The sequence below is a fragment of the Perca fluviatilis genome, unplaced genomic scaffold (assembly GCF_010015445.1).
Source record: "Perca fluviatilis unplaced genomic scaffold, GENO_Pfluv_1.0 PFLUV_unplaced_scaf_5, whole genome shotgun sequence".
In the NCBI taxonomy this organism is placed as follows: domain Eukaryota; kingdom Metazoa; phylum Chordata; class Actinopteri; order Perciformes; family Percidae; genus Perca; species Perca fluviatilis.
The window spans coordinates 372597-387274 of NW_024375726.1; the positions used below are offsets into that span (position 1 = coordinate 372597).

Sequence of the window (14678 nt, forward strand, 5' to 3'; positions counted from 1 at the left end):
TAATAAGACTGTAGAGACATGCCTATAGGTAGCAGTATACAGCGCTATGTTTAACTCCTAATAAGACTGTAGAGACATGCCTATAGGTAGCAGTATACAGCGCTATGTTTAACTCCTAATAAGACTGTAGACATGCCTATAGGTAGCAGTATACAGCCCTATGTGTACGACTTCTTCATTTGGTTACAATAAAGACAAAAGTGCTTAAAATTGTAGGAAACCACGATGTTTACTACGTGTGATGACGTAGCCATCTTTGAAAGTGAGCTCGGGGTCCTCTGAGTTCAGACGACTTAACGAGTCGTATATATATACGACCTCAGGGGGGCGCTCTTTCTGCAAGTTCCGGTTCGTAACTCAGGAAAACGACTCTTAGATCGACTTCGGTGGACAAAAAGAACGCACCAATAAATCAGCAAAAAGCCCAAAATAAGCTGTGACCAATCACAGACCTGTGGGAGCTGAAGGTCAGCGCGGGGTCTCCTGTGCGCGGCCGCAGGGGCGTCAGACTCTGAGCTGCAGCACAGAGAGGGGTTAGACTCAGGGGGGCTTTTATTTTGAAAAACCAGACACACAGGAAGTTATACAGTCATTAGACTCAGCGGGGCTTTTATTTTGAAAAAACAGACACAATGTGTGTGTCTGTGTGTGTTTGTGTGTGTCTTTGTATGTGTGTGTGTGTGTGTGTGTGTGTGTATATGTCTGTGTGTGTGTCTGTGTGTGTATATCTGTGTGTGTGTGTCTGTGTGTGTGTGTGTGTATATATCTGTGTGTATGTCTGTGTGTGTGTGTGTGTCTCTGTATGTGTGTGTGTGTGTGTGTGTGTGTGTGTGTGTGTGTGTGTGTGTGTGTGTGTGTGTGTGTGTATGTCTGTGTGTGTCTCTCTGTATGTCTCTGTGTGTGTGTGTGTGTGTGTGTGTGTGTGTGTGTGTGTGTGTGTGTCTGTATTTTTGTATTTTCAGTATTTTAAAAAGGTCGTTCTATTTGGTGTAACCGTGGGAACCCTGACAAAAAGTTTGGAGGTATGAAATGAACCAATCAGAGAGAGGGAAGGAGGGGCCAACCAGAGTGTTTCCACGGTGACTGAGTGTCTGCGATGCCACTCAGGGGCCAGAGGTCGCTCACTCGCCGGTCCATCTGCCACGCTGCGTCTGCACAGGGAGCCAATCAGGAGAGAGAGAGGCGAGGAAGAGAGGAGCCAATCAGGAGAGAGACAGAGAGAGAAGATGAGGTCAGGTAAAGGTGTGTCGTTACACTGGGTAAACCCCAGCCCGATTGGCCGGGGGTTTGATTTCTCCGTGCAGCTCAGGCTGGAGACCTGTCCGTTTATCTATCCTGACCAATCACAAACTGGCTTATCCTACCTTTGGCGTGCTATTGGCCGGTTTAACACGCTGCTGATAGAGAAGCCACCAAGCAGCTTTTTGTTTACATTCAACATGGCGCCCACCGAAGTGCAGCGACCAGTCGATGCCGCTGTCGCTGCTACGTCACCCAGCTCGTTGCTCTGATCTGATTGGTTGAAGGACTGTCCAATTGCGTGCAGAGTCATCTGAACTATGCCCGTTGATGACTAGCTCATGTAGTCCTTACCTAGCTACTGAGCATGTAGTCTTACCTAGCTACTGAGCATGTAGTCCTTACCTAGCTACTGAGCATGTAGTCTTACCTAGCTACTGAGCATGTAGTCTTACCTAGCTACTGAGCATGTAGTCTTACCTAGCTACTGAGCATGTAGTCCTTACCTAGCTACTGAGCATGTAGTCTTACCTAGCTACTGAGCATGTAGTCTTACCTAGCTACTGAGCATGTAGTCTTACCTAGCTACTGAGCATGTAGTCTTACCTAGCTACTGAGCATGTAGTCTTTACCTAGCTACTGAGCATGTAGTCTTACCTAGCTACTGAGCATGTAGTCCTTACCTAGCTACTGAGCATGTAGTCTTACCTAGCTACTGAGCATGTAGTCTTACCTAGCTACTGAGCATGTAGTCTTACCTAGCTACTGAGCATGTAGTCTTACCTAGCTACTGAGCATGTAGTCTTACCTAGCTACTGAGCATGTAGTCTTACCTAGCTACTGAGCATGTAGTCTTACCTAACTACTGAGCATGTAGTCCTTACCTAGCTACTGAGCATGTAGTCCTTACCTAGCTACTGAGCATGTAGTCTTACCTAGCTACTGAGCATGTAGTCTTACCTAGCTACTGAACATGTAGTCCTTACCTAACTACTGAGCATGTAGTTTACCTAGCTACTGAGCATGTAGTCCTTACCTAGCTACTGAGCATGTAGTCCTTTACCTAGCTACTGAGCATGTAGTCTTACCTAGCTACTGAGCATGTAGTCTTACCTAGCTACTGAGCATGTAGCCTTACCTAGCTACTGAGCATGTAGTCCTTACTAGCTACTGAGCATGTAGTCTTACCTAGCTACTGAGCATGTAGTCCTTACCTAGCTACTGAGCATGTAGTCCTTACCTAGCTACTGAGCAGTAGTGCGCTTACGCTACTAGATGTAGTCTTACCTAGCTACTGAGCATGTAGTTCTTACCTAGCTACTGAGCATGTAGTCCTTACCTAGCTACTGAGCATGTACTCTTACCTAGCTACTGAGCATGTAGTCCTTACCTAGCTACGTTGGTCTGCTACTGAGCATGTAGTCTTACCTAGCTACTGAGCATGTAGTCCTTACCTAGCTACTGAGCATGTAGTCCTTACCTAGCTACTGAGCATGTAGTCTTACCTAGCTACTGAGCATGTAGTCCTTACCTAGCTACTGAGCATGTAGTCCTTACCTAGCTACTGAGCATGTAGTTCTTACCTAGCTACTGAGCATGTAGTCCTTACCTAGCTACTGAGCATGTAGTCTTACCTAGCTACTGAGCATGTAGTCCTTACCTAGCTACTGAGCATGTAGTCTTACCTAGCTACTGAGCATGTAGTCCTTACCTAGCTACTGAGCATGTAGTCTTACCTAGCTACTGAGCATGTAGTCCTTACCTAGCTACTGAGCATGTAGTCCTTACCTAGCTACTGAGCATGTAGTCTTACCTAGCTACTGAGCATGTAGTCTTACCTAGCTACTGAGCATGTAGTCCTTACCTAGCTACTGAGCATGTAGTCCTTACCTAACTACTGATCATGTAATCTTACCTAGCTACTGAGCATGTAGTCCTTACCTAGCTACTGAGCATGTAGTCTTACCTAGCTACTGAGCATGTAGTCTTACCTAGCTACTGAGCATGTAGTCCTTACCTAGCTACTGAGCATGTAGTCTTACCTAGCTACTGAACATGTAGTCTTACCTAGCTACTGAGCATGTAGTCCTTACCTAGCTACTGAGCATGTAGTCTTACCTAGCTACTGAGCATGTAGTCCTTACCTAGCGACTGAACATGTAGTCTTACCTAGCTACTGAGCATGTAGTCCTTACCTAGCTACTGAACATGTAGTCTTACCTAGCTACTGAACATGTAGTCTTACCTAGCTACTGAGCATGTAGTCTTACCTAGCTACTGAGCATGTAGTCCTTACCTAGCTACTGAGCATGTAGTCTTACCTAGCTACTGAGCATGTAGTCTTACCTAGCTACTGAGCATGTAGTCTTACCTAGCTACTGAGCATGTAGTCCTTACCTAGCTACTGAGCGTGTAGTCCTTACCTAGCTACTGAGCATGTAGTCCTTACCTAGCTACTGAGCATGTAGTCCTTACCTAGCTACTGAGCATGTAGTCTTACCTAGCTACTGAGCATGTAGTCCTTACCTAGCTGCTGAGCATGTAGTCTTTACCTAGCTACTGAGCATGTGTGACTCCCAACAAAGATGTTCCAGCAGTGAGAGGTCTCACTCTGTAGCTAAAACAGAGACCTGAACACAGGGTGAAAAGAGGAGCTGCAGCAATGTGCAGTACAACTAAAATATGGAGTTTTTTGATAATTAATCCATGTAAACCTATTCTGGTACAACCTCAAAATACAATTATGAACCTGGAAATGAGCAGAATATGGGCGCTTTAATAAGATTGAGCTTGGTCTGCTGATAGCCAGACCAGTGTTTCGTTATCGTTGAGTGGGAATAAAACTCTTTCCAGTTTGTCCCTCTCGAGCCTCCGTAGGAAAGCTGAAGCGATGGGTGAACAGGTCCACAGAGATTACATGTTCTGTCACTATATCTCTTTAAATAAGGACACACAGCATCTCGTAATGTTTTCAGTTCATCTAATCAAGGGTGGAACTGGAAGTAACACAAATTGTCTATTTATCTGTCTGTCTGTCTGTCTGTCTGTCTATTTATCTGTTTGTCTGTCTGTCTATTTATCTGTCCGTCTATTCATCTGTTTGTCTGTCTGTCTGTCTGTCTATTTATCTATCTGTCTGTCTATTTATCTATCTGTCTGTCTGTCTGTCTATCTCTCTCTCTCTCTCTCTCTCTCTCTCCCCCCTCCCTTTCTCTCTCTCTCTGTCTCTCTCTCTCTCTCCCCTCCCTTTCTCTCTCTCTCTCTCCCTCTCTCTCTCTGTCTCTCTCTCTCTCCCCCCCCCCTTTCTCTCTCTCCCTGTCTCTCTCTCTCTCTCTCTCTACTCACACTGCAGTGTCCCAGGGGACAGGATGTCCTCGTCCATGTCGTCCAGGTCGTCTGACATTATGAGGTGTTGGGGGGTCGGGGCTCTCAGGCCGAGGAAGGCCGGGTCCAGGTTCAGGGCGGTGGCCAGCGCCCCCATACCCGGGTTATTGACCAGACAGAACCCGGTCAGGGTCTCCATCTGCTGCCAGCGGTGCAGCTTCTCCCGCAGAGCTGCAGTCACCTCAGCCAGCGCCTGTCTGAGGGAATCAAACAGCCCCGAAATCACCTTCACCAAACTACACCAGACTCCATGTAAATAATCAGGACTTTTAGCGTGTATAGAGCCAGCATATCTCCACCAGACTCCATGTAAATAATCAGGACTTTTAGCGTGTATAGAGCCAGCATATCTCCACCAGACTCCATGTAAATAATCAGGACTTTTAGCGTGTATAGAGCCAGCATATCTCCACCAGACTCCATGTAAATAATCAGGACTTTTAGCGCATGTATAGAGCCAGCATATCTCCACCAGACTCCATGTAAATAATCAGGACTTTTACAGTATAGAGCCAGCATATCTCCACCAGACTCCATGTAAATAATCAGGACTTTTAGCGTTATTATTCAGACCCATATAAATCAGCTTTAGCGTTTAGAGTTACCAGACTCCATAGGTTAATCAGGGATTTTAGTGGTATAGAGCCAGCATATCTCCACCAGACTCCATGTAAATAATCAAGGCTTTTAAAGGGAAAAAAAAACTGTATAGAGCCAGCATATTTCCACCAGACTCCATGTAAATAATCAGGACTTTTATCATCGTAAAACACACTTCATTCAAAGTGGACAGAAACAAAGTGAAACTACCAAAAGCCATCTTGGTTCATCTTTCCACTGTTCCAACAATCACCACTCTGCTTTGGTTGAAATAAACCCTTAATTCACCCATTTACATGTGGAGATATGCTGGCTCTATACACGCTAAAAGTCCTGATTATTTACATGGAGTCTGGTAGAGATATGCTGGCTCTATACACTTAAAAGTTGATTATTTACATGGAGTCTGTGAAATATGCTGGTCTACACACTAAAAGTCCTGATTATTTACATGGAGTCTGGTGGAGATATGCTGGCTCTATACATGCTAAAAGTCCTGATTATTAACATGGAGTCTGGTGGAAATATGCTGGCTCTATACACACTAAAAGTCCTGATTATTTACATGGAGTCTGGTGGAGATATGCTGGCTCTATACATGCTAAAAGTCCTGATTATTTACATGGAGTCTGGTGGAGTTTGGTGATGGTGATATTGTTGACACTGTACTGTTAATTTTTAATAATTATAAATTATATTCTGTATTTTAACCCCTTAACGTTCTTTTTAACACGTGATGCTATGTATACAGCTCCTATATTTAAGAAGTTACTCATGCCACACATCTTTAGAAAGCTAAAACTCTTGTGATTTCACTGATACAAACTATTCCAAGACACGATAACAACAGCAGGTACAATCATCCCCTCTGTCTGAGTAACAAACAACTACAAAATTGAGGTAACTCACCTTTGAAGCCTCATTGTAATCCACAGATCCATAATATTCTGACAAAAACGGTCTTGTTACATTGGACAAATGGACAAAGGTCCAGACGATCAAATCCAGTAAACTATTTAGTCCAAACATATTATGCCATTAAAATATATCCACGGACAGCTGTTTTTAAATTTCAAATTTCGCGGCAGTTATTTAATATTTTACTGTATTTCCTGGAGTAAATCTTGTTTGCATACAATTTCTTGCCGGTATCTGATATCAAAATGGCCCCTGCACTCTGACCTTTCGATTGACACCTCACTTGAACCAATAGGACCTTCCTGGTCTCGTCTACAGCCTAGAATAGCCAACGAGGGCCTGCGGTGAAAGAAGGTGCACGCCCTTTTATTTTGTGCCAATAGCAACTGGTTGTGCCGATGACTGACGTTTTGTATAGCCAATGAACTTTTTAATATGGGGAACTGATGCTTTCGCGGGTAGTTACAATCCTAAACAAAGGAATGATCTGTCTAGTGCAAAAACCTATGGCAAAAACACGCCCAACTACTTTCTGCATCCTAAACCAAAATGAACGAGAAGTTGAGAATGGTGAAAATTAGCAAGTCAAGAAGATATACCCTCCAAGAGGCAGTGGAAGAGTGTACTCGGCAACGTGAAAGCGACGAGTCAGAGGAGGAAATGTCTGAGAAAGACAGTGAAATGTCTTGCATCGACTCCGTGGCAGAGGACATGTTCCTAGAGGGAGGAGACATTACTCTCGACAAGTGAGTATTTTACGTATATAACATTACTGTATATTTAGACAGGCTGTGACCTGGAGCTCACCGTCTGCTTCAGTTTGACTGTTGAAGAGTGTTTAGATGATTTCAATGTTTACTAATTTAGAGAATGGATAGTTCGCTAAGCTAACCTTAGCTTGCTAATTTCACCAAGCTATCATGCTAACGTTACACTAAATGAGCCAGACAAAGTTGTCTCTCATCTAAAGGCAACCCTGCTCTCTAGCTCTCTCAGCTGTTATTGTATTTATGTAAATATCTATGGTAATATCTATTTGTTAATATTTTTCGGTGGCTTCGCATTCAGAACATTAGTTGTAATTACTGTTATTTCTTTATTTTCACATTATAGGAAATGTGATGTAGATATGGATTGGGAGCCAGCTACATCTGCACCAGTGAGCAGGTGGCCACATGGAGTGGAGCAGCAGGACAGTTCATCAGGTGAGGAGCTTCCTTTTCCACAGAACAGCAGGAGACCAAGAGGTAGAGGACAAGGTAGAGGAAAAGGGAGAGGCGTAGAGCAGCAGGACAGTTCATCAGCTGAGGAGCCTCATCTTCCAACTCCCCAGAACAGCAGGAGACCAAGAGGTAGAGGACGAGGAAATGGGAGCGGCTGCAGTCAAGCCAGATCAACCAGCCCATCTGAAGAGAGGTGGAATGATGTTGACGTTCCAGACATCACACCACCACAGCCCACCTTCAGACCCAGAAATGTCCCAGGACCCCAGCTCATACGTACTGCTACGTACACAGCCCTGCAGTTGTTTCAACTATTTTTTTACCAACTCTGTTTTGAAGACAATACTTCAAAACACCAACAACTGTGGATCAACACACCATTCAACACCCTCTATCCCGTGGATTGATCTGACATTGCAGGACATGTTTGGATTCATGTCTTTAGTTGTTTACATGGGTGTAGTCAAATGCTTTTCTTTCACTGATTACTGGCGTGGGGGTCATCTTTATAGCTTGCCGTTCCCGAGACGGGTAATGACTGGTAAAAAGTTCCTCAGGATCTCCCAGTCCCTTCACGTCAGCAGCTCTGTGGGGGATGCTGCTAATGATGAAAGGAGAGGCACAGGAGCCTACGACCGCCTGGGTAAGATAAAGCCGCTCTACGAGGAGATGAGGGACTCCTGTAGAAGAAACTATCACCCTGGCCAGGAAATCGCCATTGATGAGCGAATGGTTGCTTCAAAAGCCCGCACTGGTCTGAAACAATACTTGAAAAACAAGCCTGTTCGCTGGGGTTATAAACTCTTTGTTCTGGCAGACTCCAGGAACGGTTATACATGGGACCTTTTTGTTTATGAGGGAAAGTGTCAGGGAAACAGTGGTAAGGGAGAGTTATGTGGCAGTGATGGAGCTAATTGATGTACAGTTGCTGGGCACCAGCTATAAAGGTCTTTGTGGACAATTTTTATACAAGTCCAATCCTGTTTCGTGACCTCCTTCTGAAGAGGATCTGGGCATGCGGAACCATCCGCACAAACAGAATCGGATTCCCAAGGTCAAAGGTCAACAATCTGGTCTCAAAATCTCCCCGTGGCAGCATACGCTGGATCAGGAATGGCTCCTTGCTCTTTGTCCAGCGGCGAGACACAAGGGATGTTTTTCTGTGCTCAACTCTCCACAGGGCCCACGCAGAGGACACAGTGCAGAGGAGGGTCAAAGGGTGCAGATGGGCAGTGGCAGCTGAACTCAACTCAACTTTATTTATAAAGCACTTTCACAACCACAAGTGGAACCAAAGTGCTGTACATAACGTATAAAAACATAAAAGCCAAAACAATACAAACAACTTACAAAGCATTATCAAATGCTAAGGAAAACAAGTGAGTTTTAAGAGCACTCTGAAAAAACCCCCCCCAGAGAAGGACAGGTTTTTACAGACAGAGGAAGGTCATTCCAGAGCCTAGCTGAAGGACGTCTCAGTTCCACCAGTGGGGAAGGACTACAACCGGTACGTACTATATATTCAACTACATTTTCCTGTATGCTCTTGGAAGTGTTATTTGTGTGCTGTATACATTAATGTTTTTGTATATTGTCTGTTCATCTACTGTAGGTAGATGCATGGGTGGAGTGGACCTCATAGGGTATTACAAAGTCCTGCACAAGACCCAACGGTGGTACAAGACTCTGTTTTACCACTTCATGGACATCGCAATTGTGAACGCCTTCCTCCTCCAGAAGGACCTTGCAATTGGCAAAGGAGAGGTACCTCCAGGTAGGGAATGAGTCCTTACCCCAAGTGAAGGAGTTCAAGTACCTTGGGGGTTTTGTTCGCGAGTGAGGGGACAATGGAGCGGGAGATTGGTCGGAGAATCGGCGCAGCGGGTGCGGTATTACATTCCATCTATCGCACCGTTGTGACGAAAAAGAGCTGAGCCAGAAGGCAAAGCTCTCGATCTACCGGTCAGTTTTCGTTACTCCCTCACCTATGGTCATGAAGGCTGGGTCATGACCGAAAGAACGAGATCCAGGGTACAAGCGCCGAAATGGGTTTCCTCAGGAGGGTGGCTGGCGTCTCCTTTAGAGAATAGGGTGAGAAGCTCAGTCATCCGTGAGGAGCTCGAAGTAGAGCCACTGCTCCTTCGCGTCGAAGGAGCCAGTTGAGGTGGTTCGGGCATCTGGTGAGGGATGCCCCCCGGCGCCTCCCTAGGGAGGTGTTCCAGAGCACGCGTCCAGCTGGAGGAGGCCCGGGGAAGACCCAGGACTAGGTGGAGGGATTATATCTCCAACCTGGCCTGGGAACGCCTCGGGATCCCCCAGTCGGAGCTGGTTAATGTTGCTCGGGAAAGGGAAGTTTGGGGTCCCCTGCTGGAGCTGCTCCCCCCGCGACCCGACACCGAATAAGCGGACGAAGATGGATGGATGCATGGAGGTACCTCTGCATCAGAAGGCGTTCAGAGAGACGCTCGCAGTGGAGCTGGCAGAGGCGGGGTCTTCCTGCACAGCCACACCCGAACCACCTCCAGCTCCACGTGGAGCACATCACAGGCCAGTGCAGATCAGTGGGCACAGCACTGCTGGTCGGCTGAAGTGCAGGCAGTGTCATGCCAAGACACCAGTGAAGTGCTCCACCTGCGATATTCCTTTGTGCTTTGTCGCTGGCCGTGACTGTTATAATGACTGGCATGTTGCCAGTAACCTGTCATTGTAAATACTAGTACAGTGGCTGCAGCACATATCTATGTTCATCAACCACCAGATGCGGACCGTGTGTGTCTGTGTGCGCGCAAAGAGAGAAGGAGAGATGGTGCTGTCTCATGTCATATGATCGTTAACTAATTTAACACATCAGCACAGGTGCTCATTTTCCATACAGGTTTATTTAGTGGCTTGACAGTTAACAGTGAAGTATGGATTTGATTTGCTGGGTTCCTGCAATTTATAGATATATGTGTGTAAAAAGTTATATAATAGTACTCGCAATACTTTTTCAGCATAGCACTTGTTTTACTTTGTTGACCATTTTTACCAACGGTTCCTTTATGGGTCTTCAAATGTCCTTTGTGCTTTGTCACTTGAGATTTTTACAATGTCTGGCATGTTGCCAATAACCTGTAAATATGTGGATTTAGATAATATGTAAATAGTTATATAGTAATGCTTTTTTGCACTACTTTTCACCATAGCACTTATTTGAAATTTTTTACGAAAGGGTCCTTTTTGTGTCTTCAAACGTTCTTTGTGCTTTGTTGCATGTAGCAGATAACCTGTACATACATAATTGTAAATATGTATATTTAGATATGTTAATAGCTGTAAATATTTTGTTACCTTTTTATACACTACTTTTCCACCTTACCACTTGTTTTGACTTTATTTTACACAAAGTTAGAAAACTGCAATTTATTGTGTTCATGCTTCTGTTACTCTGTGTTAGAAATACTGACAGTGATTCTGGATATGAGATGGGATAGCTCTTAATGTAACCTTTCAATAGAGCCCTGAATGATGACCGTAATGTCAAATGTTCATGGGTAGCAGTCTTTTTAGTCTAGGTATGTGACCATCGTTACCAAGGGTCCTTTTTAGAGTCACTAAAATGGCCGTTTTCGTGAACGCCTAGACATATACCCATACAAAAACGGGTGTAGAATATTCATTTTATGAGATATTGATATGAAATTTCAACTGGGACTGTGTAAGACTTCTTGCTATAGCCGCATTGTGTTTTCAGGCTAATAGGTCCCAGCAGTAGTCATCTACAGCCATTTGTCTATAAAATATAACTCAGGCGGACATAAAAAAAATATTTTCCAGTATATTCAAACTTCTATTACTCAAAGCCAATAGCACTTACAGTAATTCTAACTGTTGGGAAAGAAGCCTCAGAGTGTTACCTTTCAAATGAAACCATAGACATGCATGTAGAACAAATGGTTCAAGAACAGCTTCCAATTTACTATGGGTATGCCTTGGATAGGCGTTTTTGGCTAATTTTACAGGAGTGTTAAGGGGTTAAAGGTCACTCACTTAGCAGAGAGGATCTTGTGGTCAACGTCGTCCAGCGAGGAGCTGTGAGCAACGTGAAACGTCCCGAACAGAGAGCTCCGCTTCTTCTTGATCTTCTCCGCCTGAAACACAGACATCATCATGAGTGTGTGAGTGTCTCTGTGTGTGTGTGTGTGTGTGTGTGTCTCTGTGTGTGTGTGTGTGTGTGTGTCTCTGTGTGTGTGTGTGTGTGTGTGTGTGTGTGTGTGTGTGGGGTGTGTGGATATCTTGTGTGTGTGTGTGTTGTGTGTCTCTGTCTGTGTGTGTGTGTGTGAGTGTCTGTGTGTGTGATTGTGTGTGTGTGTCTGTGTGTGTGTGTCTCTGTGTGTGTGTGTGTGTGTCTCTGTGTGTCTGTGTGTGTGTCTCTGTGTGTGTGTGTGTGTGTGTCTCTGTGTGTGTGTGTGTGAGTGGTGGTGAGGTGTCTGTGTGTGTGTCTTTGTGTGTGTGTGTGTGTGTGTGTGTCTCTGTGTGGTGTGTTGTCTCTGTGTGTGTGGTGTGGTGTGTTGTGTCTCTGTGTGTGTGTGTGTGTGTGTGTGTGGTGTGTGTGTGTGTGTGTGTGTGTGTGTGTGTGTGTGTGTGTGTGATGTTGTCTCTGTCTGTGTGTGTGTGTGTGTGTCTCTGTCTGTGTGTGTGTCTGTGTTGTGTGTGTGTGTGTGTGTGTGATTGTGTCTCTGTCTGTTTTTTGTGTCTGTGTGTGTGTGTGTGTGTGTGTGTGTGTCTCTCTGTCTGTGTGTGTGTGTGTGTGTGCTTTCTCTGTGTGTGTGTGTGTGTGTTGTCTGTGTGTGTGTGTGTCTGTGTGTGTGTGTGTGAGTGTGTCTGTGTGTGTGTGTGTGTGTGTGTGTGTGTGTCTTTGTGTGTGTGTGTGTGTGTGTGTGTGTGTGTGTGTCTGTGTGTGTGTGTGTGTGTCTGTCTCACCCCCTCTCTGGCCTGCAGCAGCTGTCTCTCTGCGCTCTGTTTCTTGATGTTGTAGTATTGAACTTCGACCTCGTGCGTTAGCTGCAGCCACTTCTGCAGAGACTCTGGCGGCGCCCAGCGAGCCCGCGACTCCAGCTCCCGCTCCGCCTTCTTCAGCGCCATGCGTACCTACGATGAACCCACACACACACACACACACACACACACACACACACACACACACACACACACACACACACGGAAATTGCCTTGGTGATCAAACAAACATATTAAACATTAATAAGAACAAACAGCTGTTTAGTATAAGAAAAGGAGGCTCAATAGGTAGAGTGTAGAATGCAAATAATTAGTAGTGTGTAGTATGTGCAATGGGAAATATATAGTATGTGCAATGGGAAATATATAGTATGTGCAATTAGCCTGGAAATCCAGACCAAAATCCAAAAGATTAAGGGTCTGGCATTAAGTAATGTAATGTGCAATGTGAAATTTGGGAAATATATAGTATGTGCAATGGGAAGTATGGGAAATATATAGTATGTGCAATGTATAGTATGTGCAATGGGAAATGTATAGTATGTGCAATGGGAAATATGGGAAATATATAGTATGTGCAATGTATAGTATGCGCAATGGGAAATGTATAGTATGTGCAATGGGAAATGTATAGTATGTGCAATGTATAGTATGTGCAATGGGAAATGTATAGAATGTGCAATGGGAAATGTATAGTATGTGCAATGTATAGTATGTGCAATGGGAAATGTATAGTATGTGCAATGGGAAATCTGGGAAATATATAGTATGTGCAATGCATAGTATGTGCAATGGGAAATGTATAGTATGTGCAATGTATAGTATGTGCAATGGGAATGTATAGTATGTGCAATATAGTATGTGCAATGGGAAATGTATAGTATGTGCAATGTGTAATATGTGAAATATATAGTATGTGCAATGTATAGTATGTGCAATGGGAAATGTATAGTATGTGCAATGTATAGTATGTGCAATGGGAAATGTATAGTATGTGCAATATATAGTATGTGCAATGGGAAATGTATAGTATGTGCAATGGGAAATGTATAGTATGTGCAATATATAGTATGTGCAATGGGAAATGTATAGTATGTGCAATATATAGTATGTGCAATGGGAAATGTATAGTATGTGCAATGGGAAATCTGGGAAATATATAGTATGTGCAATGCATAGTATGTGCAATGTATAGTATGTGCAATGTATAGTATGTGCAATGGTAAATATATAGTATGTGCAATGCATAGTATGTGCAATGTATAGTATGTGCAATGCATAGTATGTGCAATGTATAGTATGTGCAATGGTAAATATAAAGTATGTGCAATGGAATGATGAGGTGACCCCTGATTGGCTGAGTGGCGTACCTGTTCCTGATGAGGTGACCCCTGATTGGCTGAGTGGTGTACCTGTTCCTGATGAGGTGACCCCTGATTGGCTGAGTGGCGTACCTGTTCCTGATGAGGTGACCCCTGATTGGCTGAGTGGCGTACCTGTTCCTGATGAGGTGACCCCTGATTGGCTGAGTGGCGTACCTGTTCCTGATGAGGTGACCCCTGATTGGCTGAGTGGCGTACCTGTTCCTGATGAGGTGACCCCTGATTGGCTGAGTGGCGTACCTGTTCCAGCTCCTCCTCGGCGTAGTTCTGCCGGCTCCTCTCGTTCTCCGTTCCCTCTCGCAGCTCTCGCAGCCGCTGAGCTTCCTGTTTGGCCGAGTCGATCTCGCTCCGCAGCTTCTCCTCCACTTTCACCTTCTCCACCTGAACGCTGAGCTGCTCCTCCTGGGCCCTCTGCAGCCTGCCACACACAACAACAACAGGCCGCTCTGATTGGCTGCTCAACTTCTTCTATTTACGGATAGGACTACTTATGACATACTTTACTAGGAGCTTTTTGACTTTTAATGACTTTTTCAACATACTATACTATGACTTTTGACTTTTTAGACATACTATGACTTTGTCGACGTACTATGACTTTTTAGACATACTATTCTATGATTTTTTTCACTTTTTTGACATACTGTAATATGACTTTTGACTTTGTCGACATACTATAATATGACTTTTGAGACATACTATAATAAGACTTTTTAATCCTTTTCTCTACAAACTATTCTGACTTTTCTATGACTTTTTCGACATATACTATGACTTTTTTCACTTTTTTCGATATACTATAATATGACTTTTGACTTTTTCGACATACTATAATATGACTTTTTATTCATTTTTTCAACAAACTATTCTGACTTTTCTATGAGTTTACTATGACTTTTTTTAACTTTTTTCGACATACTGTAATATGACTTGA

The 14678-nt window shown here is 44.2% G+C and overlaps 2 protein-coding genes and 2 long non-coding RNA genes across 4 annotated transcripts; 2 read left to right on the plus strand and 2 right to left on the minus strand.

Annotated features, from left to right (window-relative positions):
• Nucleotides 1-236: 236 nt before the first annotated feature.
• LOC120555256 (stromal interaction molecule 1-like) lies at nucleotides 237-14162 on the minus strand (the record flags this gene model as incomplete). Its single annotated transcript, XM_039793937.1, is given in 6 exon segments — nucleotides 237-516; nucleotides 1065-1151; nucleotides 4585-4820; nucleotides 11394-11494; nucleotides 12327-12494; nucleotides 13985-14162. Coding segments are annotated over 6 exon segments (874 nt in total), but the record flags the coding sequence as incomplete, so codon positions are not given.
• Nucleotides 6676-7795, plus strand: LOC120555257. The gene is made up of 2 exons (XM_039793938.1): nucleotides 6676-6887; nucleotides 7255-7795. The coding sequence occupies exons 1-2, from the start codon at nucleotides 6691-6693 to the stop codon at nucleotides 7769-7771; spliced, it is 714 nt and encodes a 237-aa protein (XP_039649872.1). The 5' UTR covers nucleotides 6676-6690; the 3' UTR covers nucleotides 7772-7795.
• LOC120555259 lies at nucleotides 7193-10506 on the minus strand. Its single transcript, XR_005638665.1, has 2 exons — nucleotides 9800-10506; nucleotides 7193-9132 (listed from the first exon to the last, which is right to left on the minus strand). It is a non-coding gene; the product is annotated as an uncharacterized LOC120555259 (long non-coding RNA).
• On the plus strand, nucleotides 8812-9858 carry LOC120555258. Its single transcript, XR_005638664.1, has 3 exons — nucleotides 8812-8871; nucleotides 8977-9128; nucleotides 9796-9858. It is a non-coding gene; the product is annotated as an uncharacterized LOC120555258 (long non-coding RNA).
• Nucleotides 14163-14678: the final 516 nt, after the last annotated feature.